At 39.3% G+C, this 20,598-nt stretch overlaps 1 protein-coding gene across 4 annotated transcripts in view; it reads right to left on the bottom strand.

The window, feature by feature from the left end:
• Nucleotides 1–4,403: 4,403 nt before the first annotated feature.
• FNIP2 (folliculin interacting protein 2) overlaps nucleotides 4,404–20,598 on the bottom strand; it is a 50,756-nt gene continuing 34,561 nt past the window's right edge. For all 4 annotated transcript variants that reach the window (XM_032108536.1, XM_032108535.1, XM_032108533.1 and 1 more), the window contains 5 exons: nucleotides 16,217–17,534; nucleotides 15,287–15,443; nucleotides 13,339–13,539; nucleotides 9,516–9,631; nucleotides 4,404–8,275 (listed from right to left, as the gene is read on the bottom strand). In XM_032108536.1, coding sequence (XP_031964427.1) covers nucleotides 8,197–8,275; nucleotides 9,516–9,631; nucleotides 13,339–13,539; nucleotides 15,287–15,443; nucleotides 16,217–17,534 — 1,871 coding nt within the window. In that variant the 3' untranslated portion in view covers nucleotides 4,404–8,196. The remainder of the gene's footprint in view (nucleotides 8,276–9,515; nucleotides 9,632–13,338; nucleotides 13,540–15,286; nucleotides 15,444–16,216; nucleotides 17,535–20,598) is intronic.

Genomic DNA, 20,598 nt, shown 5'->3' with positions numbered 1-20,598 from the left:
CAAGAATTAGGAATGGTTAATCAGTGTGGTTAACCCAGCATGGTACTGAGATAAAGATGGGTTCCAGAGTGAGTAGAAACAGGTTTAGTGAATCCAGAGATGATCTCACTACTACTGCAAAGTGCTGTGCTACACTGCCAAGCTGTGCTATCAGGATGCTCTGTGCTATACATCATCACAGAGTATGTAAAACTGCATTTAACTTCAGCAAGTCCACCACGCTGCAAAGTTCACAGCCATATTTCAACCCCGGCCACAGTGCAACCCAGCTCTGTGTCACAGCTCTGAGAAGCGCACCAGTGTGCACTTTGGCAGCCAACCATCATCAAACTATTGGAATTGTCACACGGCAAAGGGCAGGCTGGTGCTGCAGTGACTTCACCCCAGACCATTAACATCTTTGTTCTTTTTAGCACAGTCCCCAATTGTTAAGAAAAGAATGGCACTTAGCAACACTCAGCAACACGAAGTGAGACGAACTGCAGGGTGCAGATTGCTGCTTGGATTCAGTGGGACAGCAATTCCTAGGGAACCCTCCTTCAAGAGCTTTGCCTCCTGGGTGGGACCATTCAGCTCTTAGCTCCCTAACTAGACCAACATCTGAAATCTCAGTGCTAATCACAAAGCCCATACCAGCTTTTCTTAGGGCTGGCAGAGCAGTTGCTGGCCACAAAAATAGACATGCCAAAAAAGCTTTGTATATCTAGAAGAAAAGAGAGAATACTAATTTGAAGTGAAGCAAGGCAGGGTGCAGGAAAGCCAGCTTCCCTGTAAAGTTTAGTATGATGCCAGAGATGAACTGGTTAGATTAGGTCCTTTGCAGCAATATAATCTAAACCTCACAAGGCTCAGGACAGGAAGCCTTGTGAAGGCAAGAGCAGCATTCTCTAATTACCAGCTTGCCTATATATCAAAGAGCATCGGCACTTGCACCTGGGAAGCCACCAGAGCTTATTTAATTCAAACACATAATAATGCACAGCTACTCCTGCAGCCACTCCCAGCAGCCAGCGAATTACCTGTCAGACTCAGAATTTATTTAGCAACATTACAAATGGGCTTTGCATCTTTTGCTTGTGGTGTTTACCCACTCCTGAGCAACAGGAGAGACTACTGCATTCCTGTGGGAAGAAAATGGCACATGGAAAACCAGAGGCAGCTGTCTATCTTTGGGGTGCAGCCACAGCTCAGTGTAACACAAATGGTTGAAATACCAGAGGCCTGACAAACTCACCTGGAACACTGGTGGTTATGTCCCAGCTGTACTGGCACAGCTCACTCCGGCGCTGGCTTTGGCAATGGCAGCAGGGCGGCATCCAGAGGACCCTGCTCAACAAGCCTTGGGGTTCAGTCACCCTTTCCATGTTAGGGACATCAAACTGTGACAGGAGACTGCCAGAAGTGTAATTGCAGTAAACAACAGGGCAAAGGAAAAAAGTTAGCTTTCTCCCAGCGCTAACTCCATTTTTGTTTTATCCCCCCATCAGGCAGCCCACTCCCAGTATTCCTGACCAACAACTCCACAATGCAGAACTAGGCTCTCTTCACCCACACGGTGAATGGGCTGCAATGACACAGGCAAAAACCTCTGCTCCCCAAATCAAAAGTTAAGGCACAATTTCTCTATGAGAAACAAACCTTTACAGAATTAAAGCACTTGCACTATGACTGCAGTGACCTTACATGAGACAGTCCCTTAAAGAAGGCAGGAGGAGCTGATGGAATGGTTTGGAAAAGAGATTTTTAAATTTACATTGCTTATAGAGCAGTTGTGTTTCAAGGTCCAAAAAGTTGCATGTTGTACAGAATGACAACTAGTTCAACAAAATACATTCCCCTGTATTTTCCAAAGCTCAAGGGAACAATTTTGGGCGATTTGTTCATTTTGAGGCTAACAGGGCTCATGCAGATCTTAAAAGGGAAAAAAAGTGATGTAATACTGTAGAAAACAAAAAATTCTATGCGACACACAGAAAAGAAAACTCCTCAGGCTCATTTTGCCTAGGGAAAAAGAGATGAGGTAGCAAAAGAGAGCTGAAATGGCAACATTACAGACACATTTGAAACAATTTAGTTATATGCAGGGTCGGAATTCAAACCAACAGAAGGCAAAGCACTTTTGTGAGTCAAAATACCCCAACCCTTGACCCTACGGCACTCTTATCAGAAAACACAAACCCACCCTGGGAAGATCTCAAGCAGACCGAAGTATCACTTCATATTTCCACATCCATGACCATTTCTCTGTCCATAGGACTGAGAGCTTTATCCCTTGGTGAGAAACTCATTGCTGAGGGGAGTCTGCTCTCTCTCAAACACTGTTTTGTCAGATCACAGTGGAATCTCTCTTGTAGCTCCAAATGGAAAAAATCCAGTTTATGAGATTATATTTGAGTACTTGACTGTTACTCCTAAGCCCTTCAGCCATGTGTTGACCTTTAGGATTTCAAGACAAAGTGCTTCTCTACTTGTACTGCTTAAACTGTTTTAGCTTTGGGTTTGTGCCAGACAGACAACTGACTGCAACTATTATAAGAGTAATTTTCCAGCATGTGGATTACTAGCATGTGTCCACTTAAGCTAATTTTATATTGGATCAGAAGCCTTACAGGTCACAGTCTCATGTTTTTTCACTCGGCAGCATGCTCTTTATATCCAAAATCCTGTTTTCATATGTTTAGTCCTGCTTGATCTCTTCAAAGGTGTAAGTACAGAAAACCAAAGGATATGGTGCATAGGTGCCCAGCAGAAAGCTTTTCATTTCATTTAGAGAGAAGAGTAGGGAGAAAGACTGGCAGAATTTTGGCACAAGACTTAGTTACTTTGCAATATAGCTCATGTTTACTGCTGTGGCCTTGAAAGCATTTTTGCATATGAGGAGAACTCCTCCATTAGATCTGTGATCTTCCTTGCCACTTACATAAGCAGGTGAACAGTTCAGGTGCTTGTTCACCATTAACATTTGTATTATTTCTAGTCACATCTTCTGAACAAATCATGGAATTTGACTTCAGAGTTTGAGAATTTTTCAAATCTAGGTATTATTTTCTCCTTTGCAGCTGTCAGTTCTGAAAGCTCCTTGGCCGCCCTCTCAGCCATACCATGTAAGTATTCACTAATGCAGGTCTCCACCCCTTCCCAGTGTTGGCTATTTTATGTCTGCCAGCCCCTGCCTAACCCTCTTCCTAACCTGCCAGCATCCCAAACATTTGGATTCTGAGAGAGTGGCTAAGTGCCCTTTAGAAAGAAATTCAACCAGCTGATACGACCAACAGCTTAACTACAATTTTTTTTAAGTAGTGAAATCAGAGCAGAGGAGTTTTATGGAGTCTTACAAGGCCCGAGTGGAAAAACAGGTTGGTGAACTGCACAAATCACCAAGGCAGTCCAGTGGTTCACAAGTATCAAAGAGGTGAGGGACTGGAGCAATCTCAGTCCTCTTCTGCTCCTAGATGAGGTGTCCCATCTCTTCCCCTGCCCCTTTGAGCCAAATCACACTTGTTAACCCTGCAGCACTTGTTTTTTTTCCTGCAAACACACTTCACCTGCCTATAAGGGACTCAATGCACAACAGAGCAGGGCACAGAATAAGCAGCTTGCAGATGCAGCTGGTAAGACAGGAGGAAAGACCAGACAGGTAATTGGGTTTTCTCCTCACTATCAAGTCCTTGATGCCAAAGTTCCTGGGCTTCCTGTCTTACTTCCAGTCCTTGTTAGCCAGACCAATAAGCAAACGTTTCAGTCTACAGGTAAGAAATGCTTACACCCTACAAATCGGACTAACTCAGACCTGCTTGAAGAAGCACAATTACAGTTGATCATCTCATCTCATTTCTGTTTTTATTTCTAAATAAGGATTTTCCAATAAACTTCAGAATACGAAATAGAAAGTCATATGGAAGATCTGAGAGAAATCAAAGATCTCTTTATTTGAAACTAATTCCCATCAAATGCACTAACCGTTTCATAATCTGGTAGATACAAGGGGTCACTCATTCGTGTTTGGTTGAGCAATTTTAAAAACTGGACATACTATCTGATAGCAACACATTTTTCAGGTAGCTCAAATGCTTATAGAAAGAGCTAAGTACCAGCCACACAGGTACGTGAAACCTCTGCACCACCTATTCTAAGTCAGCGTCTTCATTTTCCACTATTTTTGCCCATATTTTTCACACTGTAAGAGCTCCTGTTTACATGTAAGTGGGGTAAAGCTTCCAAAGATGACAGTAGTGTTCAACCAGGTTCCAAATTTTGTGCAGCCTTCCTGTTAGACACTTCTTGCAACAGTTACTCACTTTGCTAATGGGTTATCTAATAGTCCATGCACTGTTAGACCTCGGCTATGGCAAGAATAGCTATTTCAGAAGCTTTAAAAAGGAAGATACCAAATACCACTTCCATTGATTTCAGAAAGTTTATTGCACCAAATGCCGCAAAGAAATTGACCAAAATGATAGCGTACATAAACAACTATAAGAAAAAAACCATGTAGTTTGACATTGGTATTCAGTCATTCCTAAAAAAGCCTATGTTCTCCAAACATGCAATAGCAACACACATTTTTCTACTATGGAAAACTTGCCATGTATGTCAAATTACCTCATTTGACCTCAAACCCCACCCCCTGCCCCCCAAAAACCACCCACAAAATAAAAAATTTTAAAAAGGAAACAAAAGGAAAATGTCTAGCCTATATTCAGTAGTTCAGACTTAATTTTTATTTGGGTCCTTTTAATTGAAGTAGAAGTTACACTTGAAGGGTAAGCAATCATTTTGCATAAACCTTATATACAAGAGTTTGATGCATCTGAAAAAAGTTTTTGACTTTAAGAGCAAAGATGCTTATAATAGGGAGTGGGGAAAACCAATCTGTAATTCTGGAGGATGCCATCAGAAATGTGAATTACAGGATCAGTGTCTATTAGTTTTTTGAGGACAAAAGTTGTATAGGTTAGTTCAGAGAGTACCTACTTAAATTAAAATGTTTAAATCTTGGTATTTTTTGGGGTTAAAGAATTAATTTTGATTAAATTCTACAATTTAGCGGTTCATTCCTCCCCTAGGTTTAGTCTTGCCTGAAAACAGTATACATTCTTTAAATTTCAGTGTGTAAACTGCATTTATGTGGGATTTTGGAAAGACTGTGCACTCCCACCTAACCAAGAAAGTATGTCTAAGCTTACAAAAAACCTACATAATACTGATAAAAATAACTTTGGAATATTTGAAAATTAAGCTACATTATCAATTTTCAACACAGCTGTACATTCATATCACTTTTCATCCTATTAAAATAAAACAGAAACATGCCCTAAAGATGTCTAAAAAACACATCTGTAAATACTTACTGCCCTGTCATGCCACACCAATTTACATAAACATCAAGATGCTACCGAAAACAAGCTAAAGACTTCGAGTCAAAAAAAAGCCCTAGAAAGTGGAATCCTGTCAACTGAGGTAGTACATTTGGTGGAGGGGGAAATATGTAACTAGCTTTCATTAGTCTAAAGCCTTTTAAAGGTAAAAGAGCTTTCATTTTGAATTTTCTTTCCCCCAAAACTAAAACTGTGAGATTAAAATAGTTCAATGTGTAATTTCCAAAGAGCAGCAAAATGTTAGAGAAAGCAGCAAGAACTATAAAGTTTTAGCCTGGGCTGAAGAAAAGACAAGTGCTTTTGACCATCGGCTCCCATGCCACCACAAAATTAACTGATGTCTTGCCCAAAGGCAGGTTTTTGGGTTTTTTTAAACAGTTGATGTGGTAAAATCAGGTATTATTATTGATTATGGTATTAATCTTGAAATTACTGAATGTTTGCTGACCTCTGTCCTCTTTAGTAAACTCTGTGATAACAAAAGCATCTTTATGTTACCATATATTTCTTTGAAGAACTGTCAGAGTCTGTTCAGATAAAAACCCCACTTATACTTTAAAAGAACTGGACTGACTTTTAATGATCTCAGCTACTATTTAAGAGTGACATGAAATAGAGAAAGTACATGAGGATTTCTATATACACTCAGAGAAGCAGTTTCATAGTCTTACACATGCACACACATTCTCCATCAAGAGGGTACTTTAGGAATACGTGACTTGCCCTAAGGTTCTTTGTCTTAACCTTGTGAAATAGAAAGTAGTATCTGCTAAAAGCCATATGCAGAGATAAATTTACTTTCCAGCAGATAGGATTCACAGACCAAAGGTATGAAAAGTTTGCTTAACTATAAAGCAGGAGGAGAAAACCTGAACCATAGAAAGATTTTAGCCTTTTTAGGCAGAATACTAGGGAGAAATATGAAAATGCAATAAAAGAAACATTTGGAATGTCAGGTCAGAAAACCAACATAGAAGGAACAGCTTTAGAAGTGTTGAATCAGAATATCAAGTATCCCTCCACATGGAAACAACCTCTTTTCACAGTAGGCCAGTCTACCTATTTCCCTCAAAAAGCAACACAAGGTTAATCAAGACCCCCATCACATTTAAACAATTCACAACAAGCACATTTCATTATTTCAAATCATTGGAAGTTTACTGTAGAAAAGTCCAAACATCAATGTAGTAGGAAATAAAAACACTTTTAATAAAAGTGTGTCCCTTCAGTGTTAAAAATCTGTAACTACCAACAAGGAGAACTCACAACTGGTGACCAGGAGTTTCTTATTAGAATTCACTATTTTCAAGCAATTGTGTTGCCAGAAATTTGCTTGCAAGATGACAATTTCAGACACCGCATCCACAGCGGCTCACAACAGAACGGTCCAACACTGAGTTTTCCATTTAAGAATGTTTTGATCCTTTGTTCTCTCCTCAGTCTGGTCCATAGTTTCATATCCAGCTTAACAGTGCTTTATGCAAAAGAAGAATTTTTTACATTCATTTTAATCAACCACGTGAAAACAGTGAAGTACAAAATTTTATTTTGCTTTCTAGAAACACCAAAGGCCAATATCAACTAGTGGAGAAGTAGTTTCTGGTGTCAGAGTAGTTAACCTAGTAAGGAAAGGCACCTGGATGATACTTCAAGACTTCTGTAGAATCAAAAAGGGTAATTGCAAACATTCAGAGTAATATCAAACATTGGGGGTTTTGGCCCCTACATTTCATTTTACTTCAAACAATGTTCCTCTTTTATTCCTACTCAGAGCAACAACTTGTAGCTGGAAAAAACTAATACTTTTCACTAAAGGTTTGGTGTGGGTTGTTTGTTGTCTTGTATTTCCCCAATACGATTGTCTTCAGTTTGTGCCAATTGTTTGGTGTATGTGCACACGGACACATGCTCACAGCACTGGCATCGTTCAGAAGTTTTTCAAATTCATACTCCTTGGAGATAGCAATATTTGATGACACCAAGACAAGTTTAGTTCCCAGGACCACAGTCATACAGCAAATCAACAGTTACTGAAGTTGCATCAGCAACAAATGTAAACTTGTAGCAGAAGTTCTGTAAGGCTTTCCCACAAAATCCCTCTCTTGGAAGTCTATTCCATTCCACTTGTAGCCATGGGCCCACTTGAATGCCTCCACATTAAAACAGTAGCAGCCACAGCTCTCAACCTCTTGTCCTTAAAGGGAAAAGTCACATCACCGTCACACACACATCCATTCCCACGTGGCATTTGGCTGCTGAATCCAGGTTCCTTGTTCTGAGCCCATCACTTCTACTATACAAAATCACGCGTATGCTCTGCAAGAAAATCATGTCCCACCTAATACACTTGTGAATAGGAATGCTATATACAGAGTTTACAGCTCCTCCTCCTCCTCCCCAGCAAAGAAACATGCACCACACCACACTCACAAGCATAGTATTACGAAATCCATTCTAACCCACTTGTTCTTTTAACTGGTTCTTCATGGTTTTGAGCAGCGTTTTGGATGGCAGCACCTGGTCTGCCACATAGTGTTAACTTTTGTCCTTTGAATAAAAATAAAATGCAAGGATGCAGTCTCTTGCTTTAAGTCAGAAGTGAGATTGTAAGAAAAACCTGAATGCCTTTTGTGTTATGTAAACTGAAGTCCTCCGATAAAACATCCGGTTGAAATCAGAATCGGGAGGTGGTAGAGTACAGTCATCACCTGCTTTCATCAGTGCTCCCCTTTACCAGTGTTTGGCACCTCTGTTCTTCATTCAACATTCCCATTTTCATAATTGTACTTTAAGGGAATGACTATCCTGAGAATTTAATTTATAAGAGTATTTGAGCAACATATGGGGAATGAGTACTTGCTATAGCAGCCAACAAAGGCAAGTCATTAGATTCAATCCTAGAAATTAAAAAAAAGAGAGACAGACTTTAAAATAATATACAGTCACTTTTGCAAGAGAAACACAAGATGATACTTTTCATCCACTTTAAAGAAACTGAAAGTGTCTTGCTATTACTAAGTTCATTGTTTAATTATTATTTATTGTCAGTACTCATATAATACCAGTAAAGGCAGGTAAATAATGCTTTTAAATAATAAACCAAGAAGTATGCTAGCACTTAAGTCAAAAGAGAGCAGTATCACATTCTGTACTTTATAATCTTTTGTGGTTTAAAGAAAAGACCTTTTACTTATTTGCTAAAACATAAGTCTTAGCATGTTATGTAGTCTTACCAGTGAGCAGGCACCAATAAGCCCAGTTTAACAAAGTACTAGATATCAGCTTATGGAACATTATGCATTGCAGGTTTTGAATATAACTCAGTTCACTACATAGTAGCACTTTCTTACAAAAATGACAAAAAGATAGCATTATTAATTATTATGCAATAACAGTTCAAGGAACATCTCTCAAGTGCAGTGATCAATTTCCAACCATTTCCAAACGTGAAGCTGCTCAGAGGCCAGAATGTATGTACATGTTTATATATATTTAACACATACACACACAGAGAAAAGTGCTTATTTCAGGATTTCACTATTTACAGCTACATTTCTGAGTATGAAATCTTTAACAGCCTGGAAAAAGATAAATTAGATTTAATCTATAGTGCTAAAAAACATCTTGAGAAAATGTATTTACTTCTTCCCCCTTTTCTGCTGTCAGTAGGCAGATCCCTAAATGCTGTATGCCAATCAAGTACTATTATTAGAAGACAGCTGCTGATCAGGACACCAGTTTATTTTTCTACACCTGTTTTTTGAGACCCTCTATTCCCTTAAGATACAAATGCACCACCAGACCTTCCAAAAATTCTGAATTATTTGTTGGGATGAAGTTTTCATTAAGGAGATCACAACAGAAGAGAGTGTGTATGAATGCACGGATAACTTCCTAATGCCCAAAACCCAAACTCACTTAATTCTGAAGACTTAAGAATGATAAGTATTTTGTTGTTGCAGTATAAATGTCTCCTCCTGATTTCTATGTAGCTCTGTAGAACCCATTTTTGCACCTAATAAGGCACATGAAAGAGTGCAAATCCTTGTGAGAACAAGCTGTCAACACTCAGATGAAAAGGAAAAATAACTGCCCCAGCTTTTGCCATTGCTTAAGACTGATACCTGCAATACTCACCCCAATACAATTCCTAGTTCTTTTACATGCACTCTTGTATGTCCTCGCAGATATTCTGACAGCATTTTGCTTTTGAGATACATCTCTTGCAGTCTATCCTCAAGATGCATTATGCACTGTAAACACAGATCAAAAACCTCAGAACAGCTTTTGCAATTGCATGCAAATAGTAGAGAAATGTAAGCTTATCGCTTTACCTTGAATCTTGGAAGATAAACTAAACCTCCACTCCAAAATCTAGAAGAGGCAATTGGATTTATTACAATTGTGCCATAAACATTAAAAAGTTATACTACCCCACAAACAGGAAACCCCTCATAGAACTGGGGCATTCCAGCTCTCTTGGGCAGCAAGTTTGTAGCATAAACTGCACCTCTATTTCCACTCAAGTAAGTCACTGTGTTTCTGCCAACTTAAACAGTTTTAATGAGGTTCAAAATTACTCAAGACTTCTTACTAAGAATCAAGCCAGAATTCTTGGATCAAGATGTCCTTGTTGTAAGACAGTACTATTTTTCTGAAAGACTCAGTTTAGACAATAGTTTCTAAAATTACCATTCTAGCTCTAAGGCTCTAGTGCCATTCAAGAAACTAAGACTCAAGACGTGGAAGACACCAGTACCTTCTTCATCATAAAATTATAACTCTCTTGCTGACTGCTTTTCTGTAGCAACTAAGCTACAAATCCATTTTAGGCATTTGTTTTCATAATTCCTAGGTACTTCTAGTTTAAAATTGCTTAATCATTTGATGCTGGCTGCCAAAAGGTAATAGTTCAAGTTGAAACATCAATTTAATCATTCCACTTTTCTTCCAGCAGTGGAATGCTAGAAATGCATATTATTTTTAAATACAGTCATGTGCTTCATGGCAATTTCTCATATACCAACTACCAAAGAGCAGATGAACCTTGGCTTCAAGGAGACAGAAGGGTAATTCTGGCAAGACAAGGTCAGTCGGTAGCATGTCTTTGGAAGCTGGGTATGTGGGAAGTCTTATCAGGTATTTTGTTCTAGGACAAAGGTACATTCAATTTGATATATTCCTTCTTTTCACAAGGATGACCACTTCAAAAAAGCTAAATTAGTTCAGCTCTCTGAAATCAGGAGATGAAAGCAGGAAGCACATGCAGAACCTCACATTATCAAACATATAATCATCCAGCAGGCACAGACAGCAATTAGAAACAGTAGCAGCAAATAGCTTCAGGCCATCATCCCATGTACTGAGAGTTGAATGAAAACCCTAAGTATTAGAAGCAAGACCTGGTGAAACCAGTTTTGTTAATTAAAAAACTAATGAGCAAAAAAAAAATAGACTCAGGTAGCCTAATATGCATTTTTCTGATCATCTGGAGCAAGATGAAGATGTTTAATTATTCTTTCAATGAACTAATATCAAGTCTTAATCACGGAAAATAAAGAGGCATTTTAAAAAATGTGCTACATGGTAGTAGAGTAAAATCACTGCCACCAGTGGAGGAAAGGCAGAAGCTTTTTGACAATTGTTTGATCAATTTGCTTCAAGCAAATTTTCACTCATGTCATTATAATCATAACACTTCTGATTCTGGCCAAAAGGGAAGCAAGTGCTCTTATCTTTTCCATTACAGGTAACCCTCATGCAACAAGCCTATGAGCACTTTCCCAGTTGTTCAGGGGGGCATGCAGCTGAGTCTCAAAGTAGCAGTTCAATGTGTTTCAAGTCCATTATTTGTGTTAAGGATTATGGATTTTTTTTTTAACTTATGAGGGAGCAAGTAAGGAAGAATCACACATTATTTTAAAAGAGGGGTTGTTAACATCATATGATCTATTCCCTTCTGAATACCAGCAAAGAATCAAAAGACATTTCTCCCCACAAGCTTGGTACATGAATCCATTTTGTTCAGCGTCCACAAGTCTTTTCTTTTTTTTTTTTTTATATTAGCTTCCTCTGCAGTTTTTCTCACTGACCAAATGGAAAAAAAGTCAAGTAACTTCTAAAAATAGAAGAGTAGCTTAAACTGAGCTTAAAGGTGCAGGTAAAACTTTTGACATAATGCTGAAATGCAGCAGTTGCAATCAGCACTTTCCTCTCACCAGGGCATACTGCAAAGCTCTCTGCAGCACAATTATCAGTCTGAAGCGGCACAAGATATCACCACTTACCTTGCATCTAGTCTCAAGTTGGGTTGTTTTTTGTAGGTACCACTAAACCCCAAAAATACTTATTCATCTGAATAGTAACTGCATGTAAACAGATATGCACTCCTAAAGGAAACTTCGAACATACTGCATTGTGGTCATCTCTGATTGATATTAGTACATCAGTACATATGTTTACATACATAAATACAAATTTAAAGCAATAGAAATACTACTAAATAGTAGTATTTAAAAGTATTTAAAGCAATAGAAATACTACTAAAAGTCACATGTCTCCTAGAGTTTAGGAACACTTAGCTTCCATGCAGTGACATTTTAGCAGAGTTGCAAAATCCACTGACAGAAGGATCCAAGTGTCTCTAACATGGATTATGAAAAATTTACAAACTACTAGCACTGTCACTTCACAGTTCCTTCTTGAAGGAAAAAGGAAATAAAAAGCCCTGAAAATCACTCTGCCTCCAGACCCCTCCCAAACCACACAAATCATATAGAAACTGCATACACAAATCCTAAGGTAACACTAGACAGAACACTTCAGTTACAAAATCAACTATTCTGTTTAAAAATGCCGGAATTTAAGGTGTGACTGTGCTAGTGTTAGGATACAATTTCAACCAGTTGCATACTTTTTGACACCCAGAAGAATCCAGAGAAAACACTCAAAAATGTACCCACATATTTTGCCTAGCACTTGCCTTGAAGACTTAGTGTAATCAATACCACCAGTTTAACCCAAAACAGTGCCAACCAATACTATTTACAGCTGTTAGAGTTTCGCTCGATCTTCCTCTTCCATCTGCTGGCACAGTCTTTACAAAGTATTCCTACAAAGTTTCTCAAGGCTATCACTGAAGGACAAATCAATTCTGTTAATTAGAAAAGGGGTGACTGCTGAAAAAAACACTCCATCTCCCCTCACCTACAATCACGTGATAAAAGCTGCATTACAGTTACTGCAGTGAGACTTGTGGGCAATTTTGTTATAATCAGCAAAACCGGCATTACTGATTTGCTCTGATGAACTCCACTACAAATGAGGACAGGAAAGGATGCTGTGGGATAGGGAGTGTGCAACATGACAAAATAACATTCCCTGCTGCAACCCACCCATTCCCAGGAGTCTCATCCCATCAATCCCATGGAGCCATCGGCAAAGCTACCCAACACAGCACTTGCTAAAATATGTACAAAACAGAAGGGTCAAATAAACAGAGGCACAGTTAGCTGGAGGGGAGACAGAAGAGGCATCCATTGCATGGGGTTGAATAGAAACCCCAAGAACAGAAAGTTGTATGCCAGAACTAGGATTGGGTAGATAGAGACTTCAACAACTTACAGCGTAGAGAAGAGTGGAACTTGCACAAAAAATATAAAAAACAAATATAAGACTCCTAAACATAAACACGTGACACTAAAATTGCCTAAACAAATTAGGTTTTGCCGCATGTATTTTGGAGTTGTTAACTTTAATCTGACCTATTTAATGTAAATTACAGCCAAACCAGTATCCATTACTGGACTGTAGCATGGATTCTTTTCAATATGTTGTAACAGCTATGCATTATTTCAGGCATTAGTTCATTGATATTGCAACACAGTGTACAGGACTCTGTGTTTGCTATCTGAGCTAAACAATTTTCATTAGCTTCAGCCTTCAATAAAGAAATACTTACGAAGTCAGCTGGGACGTTGAGTTTGTAAAGCTGTAAAATGGACTGCAACAGACTGGATACTTGACTCGAAACCAGAACATCCTTGCCTAACTTCATACTGTCCATCATCTTTCTCTGGCTTGTAGCTACTTGTACGTTCCATTTATCTGTGTCTGCAATAATGCAGACAGCTTCTGCTATGGGCTCATCTAGCACTGGATGCTGCAACAGAAACAAAATACAATTATGTGATACTTTCACATACATTTCCACAGCTTAGTTTGAGGTTCTACTTTTATTAACACTGAGGTAGCAAATAAGAAAGTGATTCAATGAATGTTTTTGTCCAATAGGGAACCAAAGGCATCTCAAAAAATGACAAGGAATACCAACTTCAGTGACAAGATTTACATTCAGCTACACTGGATCAGGCAAGTCTTAACTGCCAATTTGATCGAGACATTTAATTTTAATTAGTGCCTCAAAATCACTACTCCATTTTATTTTTCTCCATGTATTCAACCTACCCTGAAGACATTAGTTACTTTCAAAATGAAGAGCATAATAATTACACTGATCCAGAGACGGTGGAAGCACATTAAATGTTTCAGAGATATGTGAGGGATTTTACTATGCACAATCAAGCAGGATGTAACAGAATAGTTAGGGTTGGAAGGGACCTCTGGAGATCCCCTATTCAACCCCTTGCCAAGGCAGGGTCTCCTAGAGTAGGCGACACAGGAACAAGTCCAGGCAGGTTTTGAATGTCTCTAGAGAGGGAGACTCCATGGCCTCCCTGGGCAGCCTGTTCCAGTGCTCTGCCACCCTCAACATAAAGAAGTTCTTCCTCAGCAGCTGAGGTAGAATTTCTTGTGTCTTAGTTTATGGCCATTGCTCCTTGTCCTGTTGCTGAGCACCACTCTCTTAACACCTGCCTTTAGGATATTTATATGCATTAATGAGATCCCCTCAGTCTAGTCTCCTCTGAGAAATGTTCCAGTTCCCTAATTATCTTTGGGCCACTCCACTGGACTGTCTCCAGTAGCTCCTCATCCTTCTTGGCCTGTGGAGCCCAGGACTGGACACAGCACTCCAGATGTGGCCTCACTAGAGCTGAGTAGAGGGACAGGTTCACCTCCCTTGAGCTGCTGGAATGCTCTCCCTAATGCACCCCAGGATAGCATTGGCTATCCTGGCAGCAAGAGCTCTGTGGGCCCATGGTCCACTTGTCCTCCACCAAAGAAGAGACAGCATCATACTAGACCAATCTGATGCTGCTTAAAGAAGTTACATACACACACATCACTGCTCTGGATAGCACATGCAGTCATGCCAGCAGGATGATTCTTAACTGCTATAGAGAGAAGCTGCTGACAATTACTAGATAAGCATTTTAAATTGCATACTGAGGTCACACAGTTATTCCAGTGAAAGGTTAGTTATAAATTTTATAATTTAGGAGTACTTACAGTAGATAAAGAACACAACAAAGTTCTTATCTATAGACAATTACCTTCTGTAGTCAGTCATTTCTGCTACAGACTAGTATCATACAGGCCTCAACAAGACTTTACCTCCCTTGCAACACATGCCACTAAGTGGCAAAATAAGATGTTTCAACTTGCATATAATTTTTCTGGAATACAGGTAATTTTGTCTGCTATTGTGATGGAAACAAGAAGCAGATCAAGGTTTTTTTCCTTGTTTGTAACTTGAAGTTGCAAACAATCTTCCTTGTGTCTATCTTTGAAGAGAAGCCTTAAATGTAATAAAGGAAAGCACATGATTCTTGCATGAACAGGCTTTTTTGTATATAATGAATTAAGGGCTTACATCTTCCAAGAAGGAAGACATGGCAGGTGTGGCTATTCAGAACAGGTAAGTAAAAAAAGTAACCTACTGAAATAACCTGCTTCTGTAGATTTCAGCAATATCACAACTCCTACTCTGACTCAGTACTTTAACTCACATGCATTGCATGAAGTAGATCTGCTAGTAGACACTGCTTGAGTTTTTCATCATTATTTATTCCATGCAGCACTAGATCAGGTATATATGTATGACAGTAACCACCCAGAAGTGATCTTCCAAAGTTTTTGACACATTGACTGCTGATGGTATTTGACCTGAAATACAGAAATACAAACCAGATAAGATTCTTGCTTGACAAACTGCATTCAGATTTCACATGAATGCAAAGTCATGCCTGCTTCTACTGCAAATATTAATCACCAGTTGTAATCCAAGATTACATAAATGTTCACACCAGTAAACATCTACTGGTGGTCTCTGAAAAAAAAATTTAAAAGCCGAAATGAACAATGCATTGATTTCTTCAAATTTGTAAATAAGCAAACTTTTATGCACTAGAGTTTGTGGGATGTATGAGCTCCCTGTTCTGCAGCTTACAATTTTGCTAAATTTGAGTTTTTTTCAATTCTCATGCTTCAGGTGAGTCTAGAAACTGACCTTAAGCATCAAACTCCATGTGCACCTGTAATGCTTAAAAATTTTCAAATAGCATGCCCATGTTTATTCCAAATCTGTATTTGACTTAATTATGCCAAATCTGAACAGTTATCTTTTTAATCAAAGTTTTGCTTGTCCTCAGCTGTTCTATCTACATTAAATGTTTCAGTCAGTTTACATAAAAAGTTTGATCCCCTTTTGTTAGCATTTGAAATATACCTTTGCCATAAAACTTCACTACCCTGAACCTGCTCTGTCTCTGTTTTCTTTTTGCCAAATCTGTTTACAAGAATTCTAACCACATCACTGTCTGTTACTGATTTGTTTTGCAAGGAACTTAGTCAAGATCCCAGATGATTTCAGACTTGAAACTCTAAACAACTCCAAAGTAGCTACAGCTTTTAACTCCATTTAGTTCAGACTACTTTACCTTGGCAAAGGAAGTTCCACTTCTGCAAATTCTTCAAGTCGTTTGCTGATGTTATCGTGATGAACTTCATCAGGGATACAACAATCACCTTCCTCATCACTAGCTCCAAGAGCACTGTCTGAACTCTCATTCCTTGGAATGTCCCCTTCAACTCTGAAGGAGGTTTTCCTTCCAGAATCCCCATAGGGGACATCTTTAGCACCTACTTTAAGGGAATCCTGTTTGACAGCAGAATCTGCTTCTACGCAGTCAGAAGAATAGTTCTCCAGATTGCCAGAGCACAAAGTTCTATTTTCTTTCATGTTTGGCAATTTTACAGTTTCTATGTTATCCATGGGCAAAAGCAGTTCACTAGATACTGAGTCCATTAAACTCACTTCAGTTCCTTTACTTTCCATATTTTGGTTAGGTATACTTTCCTTCTCCTCACATGGTGGGATTTGTGCATAACAAACATCATGTTTACTGATGGATGTAAAGGCAGCTTCACAACTGTCTGCTTGATTCTGAGAAGCATCCACAGTCAGATTTGTGGAACTTGAGGCACAGCGTATCACCTCTGGATTTTTAATTAATGCCTTCAGATTATCTTCCATTTCTCTTCTATGAGTTTCTAAGTCTGACTCTGGTGATGCTGAACTTCCAATTTGAAAAGTGACCTTTTCTAAGTGTGAATTCCTGTGGCCAGACCTTTCAGGACAAGGTAGGGCAGACGACCTACTAGGAAACTGCTTTTCCACTTTTCTCTCATTCTGGTTCTTGTTCTTCTTTACATCCATTACATCCTCTAATTTAGATGACTCTTCAGAGTGGTAGGATACCATTCCTGTATCAGTGACAGTTCTTTTCCTACAATCAGCTCCTCCTTTACAGAAACTGCTAGTTAGACAGTCAACAGATGTTTCAGAGCTCTGACTGGCCTTTCCTATTGCTTCCCTCTTTTCTTTTGAAGGGACTGGGACAGCCTGAGTGCTTTCTGGTTCATGCACCCACTCTGCAGTACTGTTGTTCTTACTTCCATCATTCTTTGGAGGTAGGATTGGAGGCACAAGAGCAGGTTCATTTTTAACAGTGACAACCACATAATCAGACTCCTCTACCTCTCCCTTTTCTAGTGCAGTTGTGATCTTGCTTCCATTTAGCACTTGCTCTCCTTCCCCAGCCTTCTCACTCCACGTCAGCTGATTTTCCTGCAGCTCAGAGCACCGGATGAAGTAAGTGAGAACATAGAGCAAGCGTTGCACCAGCTCCTTGCGTTTTCCAACAATAACAGTTCGAGTCAATCTAACCGGAGAGCCTATGGCACCGTAGAGATCACCTACACAGGAAAGGAAAAATTACACAGGTTTATGTTGTGCTGTAATATAACCTATACTGCCTAAATTCAACGCATTTTGAAACACCATTTACTATGGACACAAATTAGACAGTTAATTTCTTTCACAGTAAATTCATAAAAGTTTTAAACAAAGAGTAACAAAGGAAGTCCCCTAATGCTTCTTACACCTGGCTTTTGTCCAGAAGTGTTTTGGTGTTCTTGTGAGGAATTAGCTGCTATTACTCATTTTCTTTCTGTTCAGAACCACTAAGTTTTTTATTTACACAATGTTTACAAGATACTATCATTTGGAAACTGACACAAGAGGAGGCAAAGAAGAATGTAGATCCAGCAAAACTCTGAAGCCAGCTATACTATTTTCTATTTTTCTACTAATTTTCTTTCACATCAAAATTATTCTGTTTTAGTGCAGTGACTTTTCTGTTAAACACAGGCATTTTTACCCAGATAAAATCTTAATTACATTTTTCAGGACTAAGATATCAAAAAAGAAAAACAGGAATAAATATTAGCTTAAAAGAGGTTTAGCAAAAAGAGGCATGTAACTACTTTATCGAATAAGGCACGTGCTGTGTATGTCGGAGCCAACCTCACTCACATGGAGCATTTAACTCTGACAGGGGGCAGTGGAGAAATAGAAAACCAAAACACAACTGCAATATGAAAGGTAGGCACTACTACAACATCATCCAAGTCCCCCTAAGAACTACTTATTTGCTACTTATCCTGAAGAACTGCTCTTTTAACAGAACTAAGGTCATATGTATCCTACTCTCAACGTATTTCTTTGGGAGAGTGGCAATTATCTTCCAGCTGCTTATAATCATCTATCAGCTAAAGGGTTTCCACTCCAGAGTTCTGGGAGAAGTAAACATAGATAGCTGTAAGGGAATGTTCACATGGCCTATTGGACAAAGATCAGCTAACTCAAAAAGTGTCTATTCCTGGGTTGAGTTAACCCAGTTGTGTTCACCTGACACCCACTAGAGAACACTCACTAAATTGCCTTTGCTTAACCAAACTATGGCTGATCTCACCAGCACAGGGGAGACAGCCAGCAAAAGCTCAATTTTCTTCAGCCACCTTAAGAATGGAAAGCAGGCTTCTCTGCCTTGAGGCTTGATCAGATAGCTGCTAATCTACCAGACTGCTTTTAGGTGCTAAATCCCTCCTCTGGGCTGCTCAAATTCTCTTCTGGACAGAGCTTGCCATCAGGATTTTTTACTAGACCTCAAGAAGCAACACTACATTAAGAGTTATAAACAGAGCTTCAGAAAGGTTTCTTTCAAGGGCAAGGGGGCCCCTGGTTTCAACAGTAACACAGCAAAAAAACCCCAAAGAGCACATCTATGTCCAGCCTCCTCCTCACTATATAGAGCACGAAAGGAATAAGGCTCCCAGCTCCATTCCTACAAAACAAGATCAGTGAGACAGTAATTCCATGGCTCTCTTACTGTCTCCCCTGCTAAGATCTGCCATTTCCCATAATGCCAGTGATGCACTGGAGAGGCTCCTGGGTGGTGGCATCAGTGGTGTCATCTTCCCTCAGTTAGGAACACCCTTCCAACCAACCCCAGAGCCTAACAAGCCAGCAAATTCATTCCTCAAGAACCAAAAGTGGGCTTCAGACTACTCAATTAATCTCAAAGGCTGGTAGGCCACAAGGACAAGCAATTTGGAAATGAAATTGGAATATGCTGCTTTACTTTTGAGTTGAGCACAGTTGCTATGGAAATCAGATTCAGGCTTCAGGTTCATTTGCACAATTGGCTTTTGTATAAATGCTAATAAGACAATACAAAAAGTCAAAATTGTGATCTTCAAAACATACTAATAGTTGTTGTTAATACCATTAGGTTGAAGCTGATGTTTAAGAGACAGTACATCTTCCTGACAGAGGGACTTACAATTGCATCAGTATGTAATTGCAATTGATATGTAATATTTAATGAAAGCACAGGTCTGAAGGTGAAAAGACAGGCACATCAAAATCCTTTGTCATTTCCTTTTTTAAGCACCAAGACTAGATTTTTTTGGTTTTCCTCCCTCTGCCTAAAGAGGAAGACCAGCAGAGGGCAACATCTCACTTTCAACGACCAGTTTTTGCAACCACCCAGTAACAGCTTTTCCAGCTTTGTAAGAATGAAACAAAATCAGAGCATTTTGAGTTCAGGCACCGAGAACTTGGCAAGACAAGAAGAGGAACAGACTCTTGACTAGTCACCAGTGGTGACTCCTGGGAGCCACCACAAGAGCTACTACCGAGCATACGCCTCCAGTCCAGCTGGTTTTCATAACTCCAGGCCTGGCTCTGTCCTCAACACCACGAGAACACTTCTAATTTCCCCTTCAGTCTAACCTCTGCACAGCGTTTAAAAGACACCTTAAACCAGGAAACAATTCACTACAACTACATGGCCAAAGTAGCAATCCTTACTTTCACAGAGGTTATTGAGAACAACAAGCCTAACTGAGACAATTAGCAAGAAACAGCACCAGCATCACGGAGTAAGTCACATCATTGCCATAGTGTGCACGTGTGTTATTTCACATGGCAATATAGTATATATCAGCTGAAGTGAAGGGCAGTCTGATGTCAGATTTGCATCTGCTGCCAAGAAGAGGAGGAATTGTCAAATACTTACCACTGACAGAATTATTTTCTCAGCTTTCATTCACCTACTCATTTGACATCAGTTATCTAGTTCCTTGTATCAAGATTATTTGCAACTATAAAATATTTGGCAGAGACCAGACTGAGGCACAGAGCATAGAAAAAACTCTTGGTCCAAGCCCATTCATGTAACAGTAAGTGAATGGAGGTACTGCCAGTTGCCAGATTTCTAATCTATTGCCCTGCTGTCTATCCTAGCTATGTGAGAACTAAACAAAAGGAGGTAGCCAATTTCAACTACAAAGGGCCTCCAAGGCCCAGATAACTCCTCTCAATCCAGTCTACTTCATCTTGTTCTTTCCCAAACTGCTCAGACCATTCACAGCACTTGCACTGTCTTAATACTTCTGTAAGTTAACCAGACAGTGG

The sequence above is a fragment of the Corvus moneduloides genome, chromosome 5, assembly GCF_009650955.1.
Source record: "Corvus moneduloides isolate bCorMon1 chromosome 5, bCorMon1.pri, whole genome shotgun sequence".
Lineage (NCBI taxonomy): Eukaryota > Metazoa > Chordata > Aves > Passeriformes > Corvidae > Corvus > Corvus moneduloides.
This window is presented reverse-complemented; position numbering and strand designations above follow the sequence as displayed.